The sequence below is a fragment of the Phascolarctos cinereus genome, unplaced genomic scaffold (assembly GCF_003287225.1).
Source record: "Phascolarctos cinereus isolate Bilbo 61053 unplaced genomic scaffold, phaCin_HiC Scaffold_2;HRSCAF=192, whole genome shotgun sequence".
Classification (NCBI taxonomy): Eukaryota; Metazoa; Chordata; class Mammalia; order Diprotodontia; family Phascolarctidae; genus Phascolarctos; species Phascolarctos cinereus.
The window spans coordinates 37671722-37694846 of NW_027555625.1; the positions used below are offsets into that span (position 1 = coordinate 37671722).

Here is a 23125-nt window from a genome sequence, read left to right on the forward strand (position 1 = left end):
CGCAAAACAGGGACGGTCTGTGAGTGAAAACCTGAACTTCCAGCCACAGAGTTTGCTCACCTCCTTTGCTCACTCCTACCAACTGAACTCTCTTTCCATATAAAATATATCTTAAATACAAAAGGCATGTTCGTGCAACTTTAAATAATCTCTAATGCTGTAATTTGGGTAATTTGGGGTGGGTGAAGCATTTTAAAGTAAATCAACACCCTAAGGGATCTTTTCCCTCTATTAACTCTGCTCAGCTACAGTAGGGATCCTTCCCTCTTTTCACAACTCTATTTGATTTTCTTGTTCACATCAACTATTAACTTCAATGCCGGAGTCCATGGTCTCAAAGGATACCTATAGTCTACTCTATATCAGCACTAGAATCTGGGGGTTATTTTAAAGAAAACCTGCACACAGAGATAACAAAGTTATCCTCTTCCCCAGTATGAGCACCCCTGTGTTCTGTGATGTATTATCAACGTTATATATTAGAAAAGAGATTCTCAGAGAGTTAGGATATCAGAAGGAGGCAGTTCCACCTTCCCTCTCCTGACAAGCCAGACGTATTATCTCTGTGGGGAGTTGCTCTGCTCTTGGTCACGGTTTCTGGTGCCAGTTGTGTGGCTTTGTCTCTTCAGGACTACCATCTGGTCATCTTAGTTCTCATGATAAGATGCAGGGACTAGAATGCCTCACTGTGCTAAAAGCAGGCTGAAAGCTCTCTAAACTGGTCAAAAGTCATGAGGCACCATACCCAGATAAAGAAATTGCCTAACAAATTTCTGGCAGTACCCCAGGCTACGAGTCTTCCTTTTGATTTCAGTTTCTGGAGTTGATCCTTCCCCTAGAATCTATAGGGGAAACCATGTTAGAATTCAAGAAAAGAGATGAAGAATCCATGACCTATTGGTATTCACTAATGGCTGGGGAGTGGGGAACTGTACAAGTGGAAAAATGGTGTATCCATAAGGAGTGAGCCTTACTCATACAGATGACAGAGACATTTTGAATGCTGTGGATTACTTTTCCTACCTTGGCAGTATATTTTCCATTGATGGAAACAGATAATGAGATTGATGCACACATTGCCAGAACTAGCTCAGTGTTTGGGAGGCTCCAAAGGAAAGAGCAGGAGAAGATGTATTAGACTGTCTACCAAACTGAAGTTCTGCAGAGCAATTGTGCCTACCTCATTATATGCATATGAAACCTGGACAGTAGTACTAGTTTCATGCTAGGAAACTGAATTGCTTCTATTTGAACTGTCTCAGAAAGATTCTGAAGATCACCCAGCAAAATAAGGTACTGGGCACTGAGGTCATTTCTTGAACTAAACTGTCAAGCATTCAAACCCTACTTCATAGAGATTAACTCCGATGAGCTAGCTATGTTGTTTGAATGCCCAACTTAGGTTTGCCTAAAAGACTATTTTACAGAGAACCTACAAGGCAAGTGTTCACATGGAGGTCAGAAGAACTGATACAAGGATACTCTCAAGGTCTCTCTGGAGAACTTTGGAATCAACTGTGAGACATGGGACACACTGGCATGGGACTACCCAGCGTGGCATGGCCACATCAAAGAAGGTACTGTGCTCTATAAGCAAAGCAGAACTGCAGTCAGCACAAAATACATGAGATGCCTAAATTCAGACACCTCCATTCTAAATGTTCATGTGGACTATTTGTGCCCAAAATGTGGGCGTTCCAAGCTCCTACTGGTCTGATCAGCCATAGTTGGAAACACCGCACACTGATCCTGACACAGTAATGTTATTTTGGTCTTCTTTGTGTATGAAGGACAACAATCAATCAACCAGCTTTTTCCCAATACAGCTTTCAAATTAAAAAAAAATCCAAACCAAAGCAATCTCTTAGGTTTTTCCAGCTGTTGGCTTGCGTCCTCCTGACCTCTTCTGTCTGCCCTCACCTCCAGCTCCTTTCCAAGCCCCAAGGTGAGCAAGCGCCCTGGGCATCCACCAGACAACTCCTGGTCCTCTTCCACAGAGAGACTGCTTCCCTTCCTGTCCTCTTCATCGCCTCTGGGGAGATCCCAGCACACAGGAAGCATTTAATTAGAGCTGGTTGACTGTTGCTGGCAGGCTGCTGGAGTAAACAGGCAGCTGCTGGGAGAGACAGGATTTTGAGGAGCCCAATGGCCCCTCCAGTTACGAGACCCCACGATTCGTGATTCCCCGTGGGCATTTGGGCTGTGACTACCAAGCGCGAGATAACGTGGGGAGCGGAGGGGGCGGGGCTGCAAGCCGGGAAAAGCTGGGAAGGGAGGGGCAAGGCAGCAAGGCAGGACCACCTTCCAGACGAAGAGGTGCTGGAGCCCTAGGCATGCGCAGAGGATACAAAAGCATTCAGACTACGTTTCCCAGAAGGCCATGCTCGCCCTGGGAGTGTTTCCTACGCTTCAGGGAGAAGGGGGGGGCCTTCTCTTGTGCGTCACTTCCGCCTCGCCGTCTTCCAGGCTTTCTTGTAGCCGCTTCCCCTTCTCAGTTCTTAACCGACGTGTGACGGGATGAGCAGGAGCTGAAAGCGGGGCCAAAGCTATCTGAAGGCCGGTTTTTCGGGTGCGGCGGGGCTGGAGCACCGGGGGGTGTCTACTTGAGGAGCGTCCACCAGAGGGCGGCGGAAGCCTTTCAGGCGCTTACCGTGGCCTGCGAGAGGCGCATGCGCAGAGGTGGCTACGGGGTTGGGGGCGGGGGAGGGTAGGTGGACTCTGGAGGCGGAGCCAGATTCAAATCCAGCCTCAGACACACTCTTGCCATATGACCCCTGCGCAAGTCTCCAACTGCAGGCCTCAATCCTTTCTCCATTGCAAAGAATCTTAGGGATTGAACTCCGGGTGTATGTCCAGTCTTTTGTCGGGACTGCACTGAGGCCTCATCTCCTCCTCCCAGCATCTTCCTCTTCCTCCAGAACACTTCCTGGGTACCACCCCTCCAGGAAGCCTTCCCTGATGCTGGGGATGATCCGTGCCCTCCTCCCAAAAGTGCCACGTGTGTCTGCTCTCCAGTTTTGTCTCTTAAGAGGCATTGGCCCAAAGACAGCGTGTCTCCCCACCACCTCACCCCGGGAGAGGAATTACCGCTTCCTTCTGGCTCCCTCCCATCTCCGCCCCCAGCCCCTGCCCCCTCCCCGATCTCCCCGGGTGGAGAAGTGGGAATGTCTGGTCTGAGCAGGGCAGACCTCCAGCGTGACCCCTCACTCTCCTGCTTCTCCTTTCCTCCCCAGCTCTGCCTTGTGTGGCCTCTGCTCTGCCCCAGTAAGTGGGATTGCTGAGGGAGGCAAATGGCTCCTGTACTCCTGACAGCCAGGCCCTGCAAGGTGAGTGCCATTTTCTTGTTTCCAGAAATACCATCTCAGTCTAAAGACCATGGAATGCATTTTTTTTCCATATGCTACAACCCTAGAAATTGTGGACATCAGAGAATCCTATGTTTTGACCTAAAAGAGACCATAGAGATCATCTATTTATCCTCCCCCCCAAAAAAAATTACCCTGCATTTAAACATTCCAAAATCTTTCTCTTCCTCCAGCCTCTCCCCCACCCATTGAGGTGATGAGCAATAGGCTACCCATTATGCATGAAAAGAAAGTGAAAAAAATATGCTTTCACCTTCCCTGAGTTCATCAGTTCTCTTTTTATTTTTCTTCATGAGTTCTTTGGAATTTTCATGGATCATTATATTGGGTTTTTTTTTGATACTTCAGTATTTTTTCTTTAATATTTTATCTTTTTCCATTTACATGTAAAAATACATATTTGTAAAATTTTGAGTCCTAAAGTCTCTCCCTCTCTCCTTCGTTGAAAAGGCAAGCAATTTGATATGTTTATAGATGTTCAGTCATGCAAAACATATTTTCATCTTAGTCATGTTGTGAAAGGAAACACATATAAAAAAACCAAGAAAAATAAAGTAAAAAAACAAACCAACTATGCTTCAATTTGCATTCAGACTTCATCGGTTTTTCCTTTGGAGTTGGATAGCATTTTTCATCATCAGCCTTGCATCGTTGTATTGCTGAGCATGGCTGAGTCTCTCACAGCTGATCATTGTTACAGTATTGCTGTTACCGTGTACAATGTTCTGATTCTGCTCACTTTACTTTGCCTCAGTTCATACAAGTTTTCCCAGGTCTTCCTGAGCCCACTGCCCTCATCATTTCTTCGTATGCAATAGTATTCCATCGTAATCATACACCAAATCCTATTCAGCCATTCCCTAGCTGATGGGTATCCACTCAATTTCTAATTATTTGCCACTGAAAAAAAAAAGCTACCACAATTTTTTTTTGTACATTTAGGTCCTTTCCCTTTTTCTTTCATTTCTTTGGGATACAGGCCTAATAAAGGGATTACTAAATCAAAGGGTATGGACAATTTGGGCATAGTTCCAAATTATTCTCCAAGAATGGTTGAAGTAGTTCACAACTCCACCCATACTGCTTACATGGTTTATCATGTTCCTTTTCTGTCATGTTAGCCAATCTAATAGGTGTGAAGTGGTATCTCTGAATTGTTTTGATTTGCATTTCTCTAATTATTAGTGCTTTAGAGCATTTTTTCATGTGACTAATGATAGCTTTGATTTCTTCTGAAAAGGGCCTGTTCGTATGCTTTGATCATTTTCCAATTGGGGAATGGCTCTTATTTTTATAAATTTGGCTCAGTTCCCAGTATATTTTAGAAATTAGGCTTGTATCAGAAAAGCTTTCTGCTGCTGCTGCTGCAGTCATAACTTCCACCATCTCCAAGGCCCACAGCTAGTGTTACCACTCTCTGTACTTGAGGCCCATCTCCATCCCAGTGTCACAGGCCACTCTTGACCTGACCCCCTGCGTAGTCTTGGGCTGAAAAAAAGTCTTATAGTGATCTCTGGTTGTCTGTGCTACTCCAGAATTTGATTTGATGCATTATTTTAAAGTTTTTAGAAGAGGAATTTTGGAAAAATTTGAAAAAGTTCCCTCTCTTCTGCATCTTTGCTCCGCTTCACACTTTGTGTATGTTTTGTATTTATAATACTATATGTGTGCATTTTATTTACACATAAAGAGTATAGACTCCTGGAGGTTAGAAAATATTTTATTTTCCTTTATGACCCTTATGCCTAGCATGGTACCCTTCACATGGTGGGCACTTAATAAATACTTGGAGATTCCTAAAAAGCAAGCGGAGGCTCTGACAGTGGAAGTGACAGAGCCAAGATCCACACAGAGGAAGAGCACCAAGATTTCCACACAGGCATAAGAGCTTCAAGTCATCTAAACTTCTCAGTGACTCTGACCCTGCCGTCAAGCTCTCTGTTACCTGACACAGCCCCCCTACGTGGCATTCTTTGCTTCCTGAGTCCCTTGTGTCTTCTTCACCTGACTTCTACATATTCATTTGTTCATCCATTCAAGGCTACTGTACCAGTCAGTACTAATCTTGCTGTTTCAAAGGAAGTAGAGTAATGGCATCAAATATATCCCGATTTAAGATTTAAAAACAGTTTCCTTGAAAAAACTGATAACGGGGCAGCAAGGTGGTACAGTGGATAGAGCACCGGCCCTGAAGTCAGGAGGACCTGAATTCAAATCCTACCTCAGACCAACATTTGACACTTAACTAGCTCTGTGACCCTGGGCAAATCACTCAACCCCAATTGCCTTTAAAAAAAAAAAAGAAAAGAAAAAGAGAAAAAACTGATAGGTGTTAATAATACCATTTAACAAATAAGAAAACTGAGGTTTAGGGAGAGGAAGCAACTTAGCAACAATCATATAGTGAGTGTATTAGAGCCAGGAATCCAAAACTTAGACAGATAACATGAGCCTGCCTGCCCACCTGTTTCTCACCTGATAATCCAAGACCAGCAAGGACTAAGATTGCTGGTTGGGTTGGTGTGTCAGTACCATAGGGAAGTCAAGATTAAACTTCCAGGAGAATCCTTAGAGGCCTTAAGCATTCAGTGGTCTCTGATATTTTCCTTTGTGTTACTTGGTTCCCCGTGGGCTGGTTTCAGTGTTAATTTGTGGGAAGAATCAACCTTTGGTCTAGGTTTTGTGTTTAAAGTATTTCAGTCTTTACTCAGAATACAAGTAATTTCAGGGAGAGGCACCAGTTGACTCACAGAAATTGTTCTGTCATTTCATGGGATCTGATTACAAAAAAATTATGTTTGATATTTAAAGCATAAGATGAAGAGGAAAACCCAGCTCAGTTGGGCAGTTTTAGAAGCTATTACTAATACCATAAAAAAAAATTGCCTACAAGGGGAGAGATGGACAGAGGGCACTTCTTAGCTGTGGTATTGTACCATCTTACAACACTGTGAAAAGCTTGATTAACAGTTTGGAATAATCAGTTTGCAATAATCGCTTAATACAGACTTCTTAATTCTATCATTATGATGGTAACCTTTATCCTCGTTTATTTAGTTTGGGGTCCCCTGGGAGATTTGCAAAGATTGTCATAAGAACAAAGCCCATTATGTCTATAGTGTTTCAGAAGGAGGTTATTTAGGAAACATTGGTGCACACTGCTCTGGGCCATAGCTATTTTGGAACCTGGGTCTGAGTTTCTAATCATTAATTAAATAGTGTGTAGGAGAATGATTAAGAGCATAGTCTGTGAGCATATCAATAACAAAAACAGCAAAAGTCATATGATTATGTCAAGAGATGTACAAAAAGCTTTTGACAATAACAACTGCCATTCCTATTGAAAACACTAGAAAGCATAGGAATAAATGGAGCTTTTTTGAAAAGAATAAGTAGTATAGGGGCAGCTAGATGGTGCAGTGGGTTGAGCCCTGGCCCTGAAGTCAGGAGGACCAGACTTCAAATCCGGCCTCAGACCAGATGCTTGACAACTTACTAGCTGTGTGACCCTGGGCAAGTCACTTAACCCCAGTTGCCTAAAAAATAAAAAAATTTAAAAAAAGAAAAAAAGAAAAGAAAAGAATAAGTAGTATCTATCTAAAACAAAGAGCATGGGGATAAACTTGAAACCTCCCCATTAAGATCAGGTTGGCCATTAAGCCAAGATGGCCATTATCATCATCATTATTTAATATTATACTAGAAATACTAGCTATGATAATAAGACTAGAAAAAGAAATTCAAGGAATAAAAATAAGCAGGGAGGAAACAAAACTATCTTTGCCAATGATATGATGGTATACTTCAATTACTCTAAAGAATCAACTAAAAAAAATTAGTTGAAACAATGAAGAACTTCAGCAAAGTTGCAGGATATAAAATAAACCCACATAAATCATCAACATTTCCATACACTACCAGCAAAACTCATCAGGAAGAGATAGAAAGAAAAAATTCCATTTAAAATAACTGTAGACAATATAAAATACTGGGAAGTCTACCTGTCAAGACACATTCAAGGACTATAAGAATACAGTTACAAAAAACTTTTCCCAAAACTAAAGACAGATCTAAAAATCGGACAAATATTAATTCTTCATGCGTAGGCTAAGCCAATACAATGAAAATGATAGTTCTATCTAAGTTAATTTATTTATTCAGTGTCATACCAATTAAGCCAAGAAAAAATTATTTTATAGAGCTAGAAAAAATAATGACATTTCACCTGGAAGAACAAAGGTTAGGAATAGCAAGGGAATCAATGAATAGAAATGTAAAGGAAGGCAGCCTAGCAGTTCTAGATTTCAAACTACATTACAAAGCACTAATCATTAAAACAATTCAGTAAGGACCAAGAAATAGAGCGGTGGAACAGTGAAATTGATTAGGTACATAATACACAGTAGTAAATGACCATAGTTATATAATGTTTGATAAATCCAGAGACCCAAGCTTTTGGAGTAAGAAGTCCCCATTTCTCAAAAATTGCCGGGAAAACTCACATGAGTTGGATAGAAAATGGGCATAAACCAACATTTCATCCTATATACACCAAGCTAAAATGAAAATGGATAAATGATTTAGACATTAAGGTTGATATCAGTAAGTTAGAGGAGCATGGAAAACTGTACCTGTCAGCTCTGTGGATACGGGAAAAGTTTATGACCAAAGAAGAGGATCATAAGAAGTAAAATTAATAATTTTTATTACATGAAATTAAAAAGCTTTTGTACAAACAAAACTAATGCAGCCAACATTAGAAAGGAAACTGGGGAAATTTTTTTTTATAGCAAGTTTCTCTAATAAAGATTTCATTTATCAAATTTATAGGGAACTAAGCCAAATTTATAAAAATAAAAGTCATTTTCCAGTTGATAAATGGTAAAAATATAGGAACAGGCAATTTTCAGAACAAAAAACCAAAGCTATCAATAGGCGTGTGAAAAAATGCTCTAAATCACTAATGAGCAGAAAAATGTAAATTAAAATACCTCTGAGGTATCACTTGACAGTTATCAGGTTTGCTAATATGACAAATACTGGAGAGGATTTGGAAAAATTGGGACACTAATGTTCTGTTGATAGAGTTATGAATGGGTCCGTCCATTCTGGAGAACAATTTGGATCTATGCCCCCCAAAATATAAAATTGTACATACCCTTTGACCTAGCAATAGCACTACTAGATCTGTATCCCAAAGATATCAAGTATAAGGGGAAAGGACCTCTTTCTGTAAAAGTATTTATAGCAGCTCTTTTTGAAATCCTAAATAATGAGTAGGTTTAAGAATAAATCAAAGAAACAATAATTGTGTGAAAGCCAATGATAATGACAAAAATACATGCCACCTTTACTAGGTTACAGCCAAAGGAATCCTCAGAGGAAAAATTATATCCCTGAAAGCATAACGACAAAGAAAGGATTAATAAATTGAATGTGCATTTTTAAGTTAAGCCATTGAGGGATTTTGGGGACTTGGACCTTGGGTTGGATTGCATATGTAACTGGGTAGTATACTGTGAAATATGGGAGATCAGTACAACACCCCTCCCTCCCAATCTAATCAATACATAAGTACTCCTAGTTATTTGGTATGACCTTGGGATTAAGGAAACTTTCTGTCCTTTAAGAATGGAAGGAAGGAAGGAGAGAAGGAAGTTAACAAACACTTATTAGGTGCCTACTGTGTGCCAGTTACTGTGCTAAGCACTTTACAAATATTTCATTTGATCCTCACAACACCCCTGGAAGGTATGTTCTTGTATTTGAGCCTTGGGTGTAATTCTTAATAGCTGACTGACTTGAAGCATAACTAATCATATTAAAAATATTTTTAAGTATCATTAACTGAGTATAAATAAAAAATGAAATAAAGCATTGTAAAAAAAATTGTGGCAAGATGACAAAGCCCCAAAAGTACTGATTGTGGTAATAAATGTTACAAAAAGATTTTTAAAAACTGGTTTGGAGGCAAGCAAAAGATTAGAGAGTAGCGAGGACGATGTTTAGGCATGGATGAAATGATGGTGATAAGGAGAGGTCCTGCAAAAAGGCTAAACAAATAAAATCTTCCTTGGCTTTAGTTTTCTCTTTGAAGAATCTTTGAACTGGGAATGACTGCCCCAAAATTTTCAATAGGAAGTGGATACCAAAAGTAAAAGGAGGGGCAGCTAGGTGGCGCAGTGCATAGAGCACCGGCCCTGAAGTCAGGAGGACCTGAGTTCAAATCCAGCCTCAGACCAAGCACTTGACATGTACTAGCTGTGTGACCCTGGGGAAGTCACTTAACCCCAATTGCCTAAAAGCAAAAAAAAAAAAAAGTAAAAGGAGATAGACAGGCTCCAACTGTTTTGATAGGCATATATGATATGTTGTGTAGGAAATTTATATATCCCTGAAAGATCTTGGAGAATGGAGGAGGTGCCACAAGTCTAGAAAAGGGGACATATGCCAGTTTTCAAAAAACAGGGTGGATTTTGGAAAGTCTAGACCAGTGACTTCTAATTCTGGCAAATTCCTAGACTACATTACCGAATGAGTGGTTAGGGAGCAATTAGAAAAGATTGTATTTTTTTTCTGTAGTATTTTTTGCTCTTTCACTAGTCATTTATGGAAAAATTCTCACCTTTGCAGGCCAGATTTTATCCTGCTTTATACCAGAGAAAAATTTATACAAAAATGACCATTATGGTAACTCACCTGATAATTCATACAATATTCTCCTTTGGTGGTCTCTCTCTTCTCTGCTATGAGAAGTTGTAACATCTTTTCATTTACTTAAAGTTCACCATCTTTTCTATTTTTTAAAAAAAGTATATTTTTATATATTTTATAGTTCCATTGACTCTGCTTATTTCACACTGCATCAGTTAATGTGTGTCTTCTACTGCTCAGAATTTCTCATATTTGTCATTTCTTACTGAATAATATTAGTCCATTGTGTTCATATGCCCTTTTTTCCTACCATTCTTTATTAATGAGAATTCAATTTGTTTCTATTTCATTGCTGCCTCAAAGAGTGCTCTTATAAATGTTTTTGTGTATAAATTTAGTTGTGCCCTTGTTCTAGTTATAGAGAAAAGGTATGGCAACATGATACAGTGAAATAGCTCTGGATTTGAAGTCAGGAAGACCTGGGCTCAAATGCAGATTTGCTATTTATTCCCCTTTTGGCCTTAAGCAAATTACTTTCCCTCTCTGGGCCTTACTTCCCTAATTTGTAAAATGAGAGAGTTGGACTCTAAAGTCTCTTGCAACTCTCAATATGAGTTGGAAAATAATGATCCTTTAACACCCTTTCCAGCTATAAAAAAATTTTTTATGTGTTGTTGGAGACAGGAGATAGTAGTCCCTTATGCTCACCTTTGCTCTCATGTCTCCAAGAGCATTGAACACAATTATGTTCATTTCAGAGCACCACATTTTAAGAAGCACTGTGATTGAATGAAGAGAGGGGAGGCAGCTACTTTAGTGGTGAAGAGACCAGTCTGGTTGGTGGAAGGAACTGGGGATGTTTGGCCTGCAAGAGAAGACTTAGGGCCGCATGATAGCTGTCTCCAACTATCTCATTTTCCAGGAAGTAGTTATATTACTGCTTCAGCTCAGAAGGCAGAACTAGCAGCTGTGGTACACATTGTAAAAGACCATAGTTTAAATCAATGTCATTGGATCCGTTAACAGCAATAAGCATTTATTAAGCTCCTACTGTTTGCCAGGCATTGTGCTGAGTGCTGAGGAAACAAAGAAGGGAAAAGTAGCTCCTGTGCTCAAAAAGCTTGCAATCTAATGGGAGAGGGATTCTTAAGTGCCTTCTATGTACTAGGCACTGTACTGGGTTGCAGATATTCAAGTGAAGCTTTCCCTACTGTCGGTGAGCTTACATTAGAACTTCAAAATAGACCTGAAGAAGATTCTGGGAAGATGGCAGAGTAGGTCAGAAAATTCTAAGCGCTCAAGATTTTCCCACACAGAAGTGATAAAATTGTACCTCAGGAGAACATAGAGCAGTAAAACTAAATAAGAGTTAGGGCAGAACAGGGGTCCTCCTGGGACATTTGGAGAAGATCTGAAGAAAAATCCTGGGATGAGGTTTGTGAAGAGTAAACACTTCCAGGCCAGGGTCCACTTAAATAACAAGCAGCAAGCCCTGGGTTAGCTGTGTTGGGAGGCTGTCTCAGCCTCAGCTACAGGAACTTTTACCCCTGGGACAGTGAGGGGAGGTAGGGGTCTGAGCTGGAGAAGATTGAGGGAACCTCTGCTGATAAGGAACGCCAGATCCAGCCATGCTGTGGAGATGCAGCTGGGTGCAAGAAGGAACCAGCAAGGGCCAGATGAATGTAGAAGCAGTGGGGTGGGGATGCCACTGGCTGTGGTCACTTACTAGACGGCTGGAGGTCAGGCCAGAGGAGAGAACCGAATGGAGCATCTGAGGCCAGAGACACCATCCCCCATACCCCAGGACTAGAGGTGATTACAAAAACTAGGCTACTGCAAATTTTAAAAATGCACAGACAAAGGAGAAAGAATCCAACCATAGAGAGTTACTGTGGGAATAGAGAAAATTGAGCTTTGTTTTCAGAGGAGGATAGTGAAGCAAAGAAACCCTCTTCTACCCCAAAGAGGAATGTCAAATGGTCACCTGCCCCAAAAGAATTCATAGAATAACTTTAAAAAGACTTTAAAAATAAAATAAGAGAGATTGAGGAAAAACTAAAAAAAATTGTTTTAAATCCAGGAAAAACAAGAAGATTATGGAAAGAAAGTCAACCAATTAGAAAAAGAGATCCAGAATCTTAAGGAAGAAAATGATTTCTTGAAAATCAGAATCAGGCAAGGGGAAGCCAGCAAATTTATGAGAAATCAAGAAATAATAAAACAAAACGTAAAGTGAAAAAATAGAAGAGAATATGAAACATATCATAAGGAAAACAATTGATCTAGAGAATAGATCAAGAAGAGAAAACTTATGAATAATCAGACTACTTGAAAGCTATGTTCAAAAAAAGAATCTTGATATAATAATACAAGAAATAATTAAAGAAAATTGTCCTGAAGCATTAGAAAAGAGGGGAAAGTAGAAATAGAAAAAAATCCACAGATCAGCACCTGAAAGATCCTATGAGGAAAACCCATAGGAATATTATAGTCAAATTTGAAACCCCCAGCTGAAGGTTAAAATAGGAGCAACAAGAAAGAAAAGCAGTTTAAATATGGCAGTGCTACAATTAGAAACGCACAAGACCTAGCAGTGGTGACACTAAAAGACTACAGGTCTTGGAACATTATATAATGAAGAGCAAAAGACCTGGGATTCTGTCCAAAAATATACCCAGCAAAAGTAAGCATAATCCTGAATGGAAAAAAAATGGCTATTTAATGAATTGTCAAACTGTCAGGACTTTGTTTAAAAAAAATCTCTGAACTTAATAGAAGATTTGACATACAGGAGCCAAGAAGAGTATAAGGCACATACCAAAGACTAATTACAAAGGCAGACTGTTACTTGTTATGTATGTAAAATGTAAAACATATGTCTAAGATTGTCATTTGTGATTGGGTGGTTGGTAAGAAAGAGTGAGGTAGGTCTGAGTGTGATAAAAAATAAAACCACTTAGGAAAAGCTAAAAAGAGTAATTATCTTATATGAATGAGGTGCAGGGGAGGAGGGAAAGAACAGATACAGAGGATTAACTGGGGGAGGAGCGGTTAGTTCTGGAAACCTACTTTCATCGGGAATATATCTTGAAGAGTATGAAAGTCTTCTAAATTCAGAAAGAAAATGCTAAGGGGATGGAGGTGGGAATAAGGGAGGGATCTCTAGAGGGGAAGGTAAGGGAATATGTTAAAGGGAGATATAGAAGGGTGTTTAGATTAATGGAAATGGGAGGATAAGGGAACGATTCCTGGAGGGGGGAAGGTTAAGTAATAGGAGGGCAAGATAACAGGTACAAGTAGAGGAGTCAGGAGGGATAGGAAATAAGAGATGCACAAATGTGAAAACAAAGATCAGGAGTAGAATTTCTCAGGGAAAGTATATGTATGTATGTATATATGTATGTGTGTAAGTTTTAGTATTTAAGCCTAAAATAAAAAAAAATTAAAGAGTTATACCTGGATAAGCACGAATATTTTTGGTGTTTCAGGAATCAGTGACATTCAAGGATGTGGCTGTAGAATTCACCTGGGAGGAGTGGGTACATTTGAACTCATCTCAGAAAACACTGTACAGGGATGTGATGCTGGAGAACTATAGGAACTTGGTCTCTTTGGGTAAGAGCAGCTTCCCCTTTGGAGTCTTGATATGTACTATAGAGACTTTCAGGATTTTAAGTTTACTCTTAGGCATATAAAAAGAAGATATTCCCAATCCTTTTGTTGCCAAGACACAGAGTATTTGTGCTTCCTGTTTCCAGGAAAGAAGGTTGTTACTTGTTATCCTTGAGAATGTATCATCCTCTCTCTGTGGCTTCAAATCCACAATTTTCTGTTTAACCTCAGTGTATCATCTAAGCAGGGAGTGAGTCAAATGAACTATTTTTCCTAAGTCCCATTCTGTAACCCATTCCCACATAATATAGAATATCTTTTAGTGATCCTTTGTAACTATCTTTGGGGTCTTCCTAGCATGTCTATTTTTTTTCCCAAAGAGAAGCTTGAACCAGTTTTTAATTCTTTTATTGTTTTGTGAATGCTTTAAAAAAATGTCATTTTTTTTCCCCTTCCCTGTCCCCTATCCCGTCTAAAAAAATCAAAACCCTACCTTTCCCTCCAAACAGCCCACTGAGCCCTGCCTGGTTGAAAAAATAAAATGAGACAAAATTGACTAACATAGCCAATGCCTGTGATACACTCCCTTTACTCCCCTACCTTTCTACTAAGAGTTTGAAGGAGTATTACATCTGTCTGTTCTATGATGGAATTCTGAGATAACTGTTTCTAGCACTTTTTCATTTTCAACTAACAGGATTTGCAGTTTCTAAACCAGATGTGATCTACCAATTGGAAAGAAAGGAAGCATCTTGGATACCAGGGGCAGATATTCCAAGAAGCAGCTGTCCAGGTGACTACATAAAAACCAAGCAGATGGGTCACTGCAAAATACAGCTCTGTTGGTCATTGTAGGTCAAAGCTTTTATAAAATGTTGAACAAGGTGGTCTTATTAAAGCTTCTCTGGCCTGGTGAGAGAAGCTGAGACTTTAAAACTTCATTTTTTAACTCAAGAAGTTAATTTTTTATACATCTCTTTGCTCACATGTACCTCCACTCTCAGAGAAAGTTTTCTGAGGAATGGGGTAGGTATTTCTCTTATGTTCATTGAAAATTGTCTTATCTTAAGCAGGCATTCTTCTACCTCATTTCCATCAATTTATTCTCCCTTTTAAAATAAACATATTACTTAAGATATTAACAATACGCCCTTTTCACTTCTAAGTCTCCTTCTGATATTTTCTTCTTATTTTTATGATTATGTTGTTTTTCTCCTGTTCCTTTTTAAAATAGCTAATCATAACCTAATTCCCCTTTCTTTAGTCTACCATTTTATGTCATTCTGTTTTTCTTTATGCTTTGAAGTTATGTTCATAAAAGTACAGTAATATGTTCATATGTTTAACCGTAACCCCATTGTTGAACCTGTAGGTTTTCAGTATTTTGCTATTTTACAAAAAGCTGCATTGTTTATTTTTGAGATAGATCTTTGTTTTCTTTCAATAACATTTTGAGGGTGTAGACCTAGTAGTGGGATCATTGTATCAAAGGATATGAACAGTTTTGGAGATGTAGCTTAAATTACTATGTTGCTTTTCAGAAAAAAATGACAGTAGCAGCTTAATAAGTACCTATTTCTACCATAACTTCCAAAATTTCTTATTATTTTAAAGTATCTTTGCTAATCTGATAACTATTTGGTGATACCTCCAAATTGTTTTCATTTTTACTTCTTTGATTAGCAGAGTTTGAGTAATGTTTCTAGTAATTATTAATTATTTGTTTTGTTAAAAAAAAAATACCTGTATATCCTGATCATTTACCTTTTTGGAATTGAATCTTCACTCTTACAAATTTGAATCAATCCCTTACAAAGTAGATATGTTGGATTTTTAGAGAAAATTTATGGCAACAATTCCTGATATTACCTCCTTTCCTTATATTTCTTTATTCTGTTAACCTCTTCTCTCTTTCTATCTCTCATCCTCACTCCTAGCTTATCAGTTCTCCTTTTTTTTTTGTTAAGTGTTTTCCCTTTCTATTTTCACCTGATATTGTAAGGATATATTTGCAAGCTCTCAAATCATCTACTTTTTATGGATAGTCTTTCATTTCCTTATTCCATTCATATGTCAGCCATTTAGAGTAGAGTAAGGACTTATTCATCTTCCAGGTAATTTCATCCCATCAACTCATTTACATATCTTAACTTTGAGTCTTCATACTTTCACATAAGATAAACTGATCCTTAGTGAAAGATCAGTGAGAGTAGCTTTCTCAAGTGGGAAGGCAAGAGAATAGCTCTAAAACCTTTGAGCCATCAAGAACCTTGGGAAAAGGGGGTGGGGGGAAGGCAGTTAATCATCTCTTTATTCTTCTTTTCAGAGAGCAAAGAATTTAATGGCAAGAAACCTTATGTATGTAGTGAATGTGGAAAAGCCTTTAGAAGGAGGGCGCATCTTACCGTGCATGAGAGAATTCATACTGGAGACATTCTTTATGAATGTAAGGAGTGTGGTAAGGCTTTTCACTACAATTCAGCACTTATTCTACATCAAAGAATTCATACTGGAGAGAAACCTTATGAATGTACTGAATGTGAGAAGGCTTTCAGGAGTAAGACACAACTTACTGTGCATCAGAGAATTCATACTGGAGAGATTCTTTATGAATGTAAGGAATGTGGGAGAGCTTTTCATTACAACTCAGAACTTATTCGACATCAAAGAATTCATACTGGAGAGAAACCTTATGAATGTACTGTATGTGGGAAGGCCTTTAGGAGGAAGCCACATCTTACTGTGCATCAGAGAATTCATACTGGGGAGAAACCTTATGCATGTAGTGAATGTGGCAAGGCCTTCAAAAGGAAGGCACAACTTACTGTGCATCAGAAGATTCATACTGGAGAGATGCTTTATGAATGTAAGGAATGTGGGAAGGCTTTCCACTACAACTCAGCACTTATTCTACATCAGAGAATTCATACTGGAGAGAAACCTTATGAATGTAGTGAATGTGGGAAGGCATTTAGGATGAAGGCACGTCTTACTGTGCATCAGAGAATTCATACTGGAGAGATTCTTTATGAATGTAAGGAGTGTGGAAAGGCTTTCCACTACAACTCAGAACTTATTCCCCATCAAAGAATTCATACAGGAGAGAAACCTTATGAATGTATTGTGTGTGGGAAGGCCTTCCGCCGGACTGTAGATCTTACTCAACATCAGAGCATTCATACTGGAGAGAGACCTTATGTATGCAATCAGTGTGGGAAAACTTTTACTCTGAAGAAATATCTTGTTCAGCATCAACGAATTCATTCTGGATAGCAACCCTCTGAAGGTAATATATGTGGGAAGGCCTTTAGACTGAGAACACTGCTTTATGTCCATCAGAATTCTTCCTGGAGAGATTCTTCATGAAAGTGAGGAGTGTGGGAAGGCCTTCCATCACAACTCAGATCTTATTAGATATCAAAGAATTCATACTGGAGAGAAACCTTATGAATTTAGTGAATGTGAGAAGGCCTTCAGGAGAAAGGCACATCTTACCTGCATTAGAGGATTCATACAGGAGAGAAATGTTATAATGTAATGAATGTGGGAAGACCTTCAAACTGAGGACAAAATGTCCTCAGCCTGAGAGCATTCATTCTGGAGAGAAATCTTGTAAATGTAAGATCTTCAGATTGAGGACTCAGCTTACTCAACATCAAGGAATTCAGATGGTTTCTTCTGTTCACACTGCACCTATGGCTGGGCTCCCAGGCTAGCATCCTTTAGAGGTTACTGGCAAGATAGAACTTTGGTATAGTGGGGCCTGGTGGTGGGCCTGGTGGCAGGCCTGGAAACAAAAGCATCCACCATGGCAGCAGCCTTGCTCGAGTTCTGACTTCTCCCCAGGAAGAAAGCAGGAAATGTCAGATGAGGAGCTCTTCTTGCTTCTCCACAATGAGATGGTGACTAGCATCTACAAATTTGCAGTGCCAGGGGAGGTGGAAAATGGAAGATACATTACTAATCTGGAGAACGTGGGTTTTAGCGTGGGAAAAGTCTTGATAGAAAGGTTTACAAAGAACACTCCAAGGTTCAAGGATGAATTAGATATAATGAAGTGCATTTGCACAGTTTTTGGGACCAATGTTTTCAAGAAACAAATTAATAAATCCAAGGACAAATCGTCAGGGTATTTATGTGTTTCAGGACAACAAATTTTGACTCCTGACTTAGATGTCTTTAGGAAAACAGTATTTAGATCCTGCATCTAAGTATTTACATTTACCTGTGGGTTAATGAAAGATGGTTTATCAGATTTGGGGATAAAAAGTGTTGTGACAGCTGAAGTGTCACCAGTTCTAGCATGTAAATTCCAAGTGATAATACAGAAGATATAGCATGCACTCAAATGCTTCTACAATGTAGAGAGATTAAATCATTGATGTATAAAGGTTTTTGAGTAGTAACTTTTGACTTACTGGTATTGTCAATAAGTTTCTACAATACATTGATTCATGTAAACTAAATGTTAATTTATTTTATGATGTAATGTGCACTTTCAAATGAGATTGCCATATTATGGTATGTGTATCATCTGATGGAATGGGAGAGTATCAAAAAAAATTTTTTACTGAGACCCTATACTGCAGTTCTATTACAGTATACCAACTACAACCTTATTTCATTAAAAAATATTATTAAATAAGCACTGCAACCAAATAACAGTTCTTTGTGCTGCTTCACTGGTTCATGATGATATTTATTTGGCATTAAAAAGGAGGGCAAAACCAAAATCTTACTGAATTAGCAGGGAGGAAAAAGGCAAATCATTTGTACCCAGTTTTTTCAGGTTCAGAAAGAAAAAAAGAATAAATTGATTTTTTTTAAAGTTAGAGGTATATGTTAACATGATCTTAATTAAATGATACTATAAGTGACACTGGAATAAAGTTTGTTTCCAGTAAAAGCAATTTCCATATTTTTATGAAGAGGCTCTGTATATAAGTCTGATCATGGGACTGCAAAAACTAGGAGTGGGAGAGGATTTCTGAATTCAGCAGTGGTGGAAAGGAGGTAACTGAAAGAAATTAAGTTGATAGGCTGGGTACTAGATTAGATAAGTGGTGAGGCCAATCAAGATGACTCTTCACATAGAAAAGGTTACTTTTCAAAGTCAATTTTACTACATTCAGCTGTTGAACAATTGAGAATGTCCATTTTTCAACCATGCTAGTTAACAGGAACATTCAGTTCCAGCATTTTAAAATGTGTTGCATATATTAAAATGCCTTTTCTGTATTAACTATCCCCCATGGTTTACCAGTAGTATGCAGTAAACATTGTTTGATTTCTTTTTTAAAAAGTTTTAAAAATCAAAGAATTCTCTGTGTATTGTGCCGGGAAGGCCTTCCTGTGGACTGTAACTCTTATTTAATATCAAAGTATTCATACTGGAGAGAGACCTTATGAATGTAGTGAATATGGGAAGACCTTCAGACCGAGGACACAGTTTCCTAAGCATTCATTCTGTAGAGAAAACTGATGAATATAATCACAAACATGTACTCCAGCTTGTTCAGCCATGCCCCAATTGATGGGCATCCCCTCAATTTCTAATCACAAAATCCAAACCACAAAAAGAGCTGCTATAAATAGTTTTATGCAGTTCAGTTGTTTTCCTTTTTTTTTTTTTTTCCTTAGGATACAGACCTGGTAGTGGTCTTGCTAAGTTAAAGTATATAAAGGGTTTTATAGCCCTTTGGGTATAGGTACAAACTGCTCTCCAGATTGGTTGGATCATTTCATGACCTTACCAACAGTGCATTAGTACATCCCAGTTTTCCTATATCCCCTCCAACATTTTATCATTTTCCTTTTTTGTGGTATTAGCCAATCTAATAGGTGTGAGGTAGTACCTCAGAATTGTTTTAATTTGCATTTCCCTAATTAGTAGGGATTTAGAGCATTTTTTTATATGACTATAGATAGCCTTGATTTCTTCTAAAAACTGCCTGTTCATATTCTTTGACCACAACTGGAGAATGACTTGTATTCTTAGAAATTTGAGTCATTTCTCTATATTTTTAAGAAATTGGGCCTTTATCAGAAAAACTTGCTATAAAATTCCCTGACCCCCCTTTCCTTTCCCCACCCGTTTTCTGCTTCTTTTTTAATCTTGGCTGCAATTGGTTTTGTTTGGCTAAAATTTTTTTTATTTAATATAATCCAAATTATGCATGTTATCTCCTGTGATCCTCTGTCTGTTTTGTCATAAATTCTTCCATTACCCATATAGTACAGAGCAGATGGTCCTTTCTTGTTCTAAGTAAAGTTTATTTCTTTATGCCACAAACTGGATATTGGCCACCTCTAGAATTCACAAGAGGTCAAAATTGTGAAGCAGCATTATCGCCTGCCCTTCTTGCTACTGTTACTCCCAATCAACCTCAAAATTTTCGCATTGATATTGGCTCTGGGACCTGGGGGTGGAGGGAGAGAGGTAAATGTTAGTAAAGGGAAGGGGGAAACAAATAATTACTGCTTTTGTATGAAGGCATTGTTGGTGTCTAAATTGGGTACCCATTTTGACTTCATTTTAGTATCCACTATGAGATGTTGGCCTATACTTAGTTTCTGTTAAACTGCTTTCTAGTTTTCCTGGAAGTTTTTGTTAGATAGTTCTTATCCCAAAAGTTTAGATCTTTGCATTAATAAAACACTAGATTACTAAGATCATTTAGTACAGTGTATTATGTACATGATCTATTCCACTGATGTACTACCCTGTTTCTTAGCCAGTACCAGATTTTTTTTTATGATAACTGCTTTCACATGCTGTCGGACTAACTTCTTTCACATTCCTATTCATTGATGCCCTTGATATTGACCTTTTGTTCTTCCAGATGAATTTTTTTATTTTTTCTAGCTCTATAAAATAAGTTTTTGGTTTTCGTGTAGCACTGAATAAGTAGATTAATTTAGGTAGAATTGTTATTTTTATTATGTTGGCTTGTCCTACACGTGTGCAATTAATATTTTTCCATTTGTTTAGCTCCAGCTTTGTGTGGAAAATGTTTTATAATTGTGTTCATACACTTCCTGGATTTATCTTGCCAGGTAGCCTCTCAAGTGTTTTATATTGTCTGCACTTATTTTAAATGGAATTTCTGTCTCTTGCTACTGGACTTTGTTGACAATATATAGAAATGCTGATGATTTATATGGATTTATTTTATACCTCACAACTTTGCTAAAGTTGTTGTTTCACCAAGTTTCTTAGTTGACTCTCTAGGATTCTTTAAGTATACAATCATATCATCTGTAAAAAGTGATAGTTTTGTTTCTTCATTGTATATCCTAATTCCTTCAATTTCTTTTTCTTATTACTATAGTTAACATTTCTAGTACAATACTGAATAATAGTTGTGATAATGGGCACACCTGATCTTATTGGGAAGGATTCTAGCTTATCCTAATTACAGATAATGCTTGCTGATGGTTTTAGATAGATATCCTTTGTCAGTATCCTGATAATTGCTTTAATTTCCTCTTTGCTGGTGGTATACTCACTCTTTTCAGTTTTGATAGTGGTAATTTGGTTTTCTTCTTTCTTTTTTGTAAACAAATTAACCAGTGGTTTCTGTTTTATTGGTTTTTCATAAAGCTAGCTCCTATTTATATATTAGATAAATAGTTTTCTTACTTTCATTTTTATAAATCTCTCCTGTCACTTTCAAGATTTCCAATTTGGTGTTTAAATGGGGATTTTAAATTTGTTCTTTTTCTAGTTATTTTTTTAGTTGCATGCCCAATTCCTTGATCTACTCTTTCTCTATTTTATTGATATAAGTGTTTAGAGTATACATTTTCCCCTAAGTACTGTTTTGGCTGCATCCCATAAATGTTGGTGTATTGTTTTCATTCCCTTTAATGAAGTTACTGATTGTTTATATGATTTGTTCTTTGCACTGATTTTTTTAGGATTAGATTATTTAGTTTCCAATTAATTTTTAATGTATCTTTCCACATCTTTTTATTTAATGTAAATTTATTTGTGCTTTTTAAATATATTCATGGGCCGGGGTGGAGCCAAGATGGCAGAGTGAAAGCAGTGACTTGCTTGAGCTCTCCCCGAACCCCTCCAAATACCTATTAAAAATGGCTGTAAATAAATTCTAAAGCAGCAGAACCCACAAAAAAACAGAGTGAAACAAATTTCCAGCCCAAGATAACCTGGATGGTTGATTGGAAAGGTGTATAGCACCAGGCTGGAAGAGGAGTGCAGTTTGGCATGGGCGCACAGGCCGCAGCGAACCTGGAGCAGGCCTCAGAGGACTGAATCACAGGCAGCTGTGGCAGTTTCCAGACTTCTCGACCCACAAATGCCAAAGACAACTTAGAAGGTCAGTGGGAAAACTCTGCGGTGAGAGAGAAGCTAGGTTTCAGCCCCCCAGATCCCTAGCGCGGCCTGGGGTGGTGGCTGCTTCCTGAGCTTCTGGCCCACAGACTGAGGGGGAATTGAGTGCCTGATAAGAGGGGGATTGCAGGGATCTCTTTGCTAGTGCTGAGGCAGGAATCTCTTGCTTTGCCTATGCTTGGATCTGGGTCACAGTTCTGAGGGGTGGTTCTGGGGCAAGGAGGAGCACTGGCGTGGTGGAGCTTGTAGTGGCGGTAGAGAGGAAATTCTCCTCACAGTTCCAAGACAGAAAAGGGGACTTGTGGTCACTCACAGACCAGAGCACAGGCCAGGAAAGGAGTAAACTCCTTGCACCTTATCATGCCACCTTGGAAGAACTGAAAACTTACAGGTCCCTAGAAGGATCTCTGAAAACAGCTGTACAAACCCCGAAGCTTGGGACAGTACACTCTCCACACTGGAAGCAGACCTCTATACCTTAATAAAGAGTTTGTAACTCAAGTAATTGGCTGGGATCATGACCAAACCTTGCAACAAGTGTCAGACCATAGAATCTTTTTTTGGTAACAAAGAAGATCAAAACATACAACCAGGAGAAGACAACAAAGGCAAAGCTCCTACATCCAAAGCCTCCAAGAAAAATATGAATCAGTCCCAGGCCTTGGAAGAGCTCAAGGAGGATTTTGAGAAGCAAGTAAGAGAAGTAGAGAAAAACTGGGAAGAGAAATGAGAGTGATGCAAGAAAATCATGCAACAAAAACAAGTCAACAGCTTGCTAAAGGAGACCCAAAAAAATACTGAAGAAAATAATACCTTAAAAAATGGCCTAATGCAAATGGCAAAAGAGGTCCAAAAAGCCAATGAGGAGAAGAATGCCCTAAAAAGCAAAATTGGCCAAATGGAAAAGGAAGTCCAAAAGCTTACTGAAGAAAATACTTCCTTAAAAATTAGAATAGAGCAATTGGAAGCTAGTGACTTTATGAGAAATCAAGACACTGTAAAACAAATCCAAAAGAATGAAAAATTAGAAAACAATGTGAAATATCTCATTGGAAAAACAACTGACCTGGAAAATAGATCCAGGAGAGAGAATTTAAAAATTATTGGACTATCTGAAAGCCATGATCAAAAAAAGAGC

General features: G+C 38.6%; 1 protein-coding gene and 1 pseudogene across 2 annotated transcripts; both read left to right on the forward strand.

Annotated features, from left to right (window-relative positions):
* Nucleotides 1–2464: 2464 nt before the first annotated feature.
* On the forward strand, nt 2465–18276 carry LOC110203477 (uncharacterized). 2 transcript variants are annotated; one of them, XM_020979985.2, is made up of 5 exons: nt 2465–2679; nt 3234–3326; nt 13508–13634; nt 14329–14424; nt 15958–18276. In XM_020979985.2, exons 2-5 carry the CDS (start codon nt 3291–3293, stop codon nt 16902–16904), a joined length of 1206 nt encoding a protein of 401 aa, XP_020835644.1. In that variant the 5' UTR covers nt 2465–2679; nt 3234–3290; the 3' UTR covers nt 16905–18276. The 2 variants fall into 2 exon arrangements, with proteins under 2 accessions (XP_020835644.1, XP_078005435.1); XM_078149309.1 differs by lacking the exons at nt 2465–2679; nt 3234–3326; nt 13508–13634; nt 14329–14424 and adding an exon at nt 14491–14657.
* LOC110203479 (trafficking protein particle complex subunit 6B pseudogene) lies at nt 17492–18276 on the forward strand (annotated as a pseudogene).
* Nucleotides 18277–23125: the final 4849 nt, after the last annotated feature.

Coding starts and splice junctions, on each gene's coding strand:
- LOC110203477 (XM_020979985.2), top strand. CDS start 3,291: ATGGCTCCTGTACTCCTGACAGCCAGGCCCTGCAAG. Junction 3,327..13,507: donor TGACAGCCAGGCCCTGCAAG/GTGAGTGCCATT, acceptor TTGGTGTTTCAG/GAATCAGTGACATTCAAGGA. Junction 13,635..14,328: donor TAGGAACTTGGTCTCTTTGG/GTAAGAGCAGCT, acceptor TTCAACTAACAG/GATTTGCAGTTTCTAAACCA.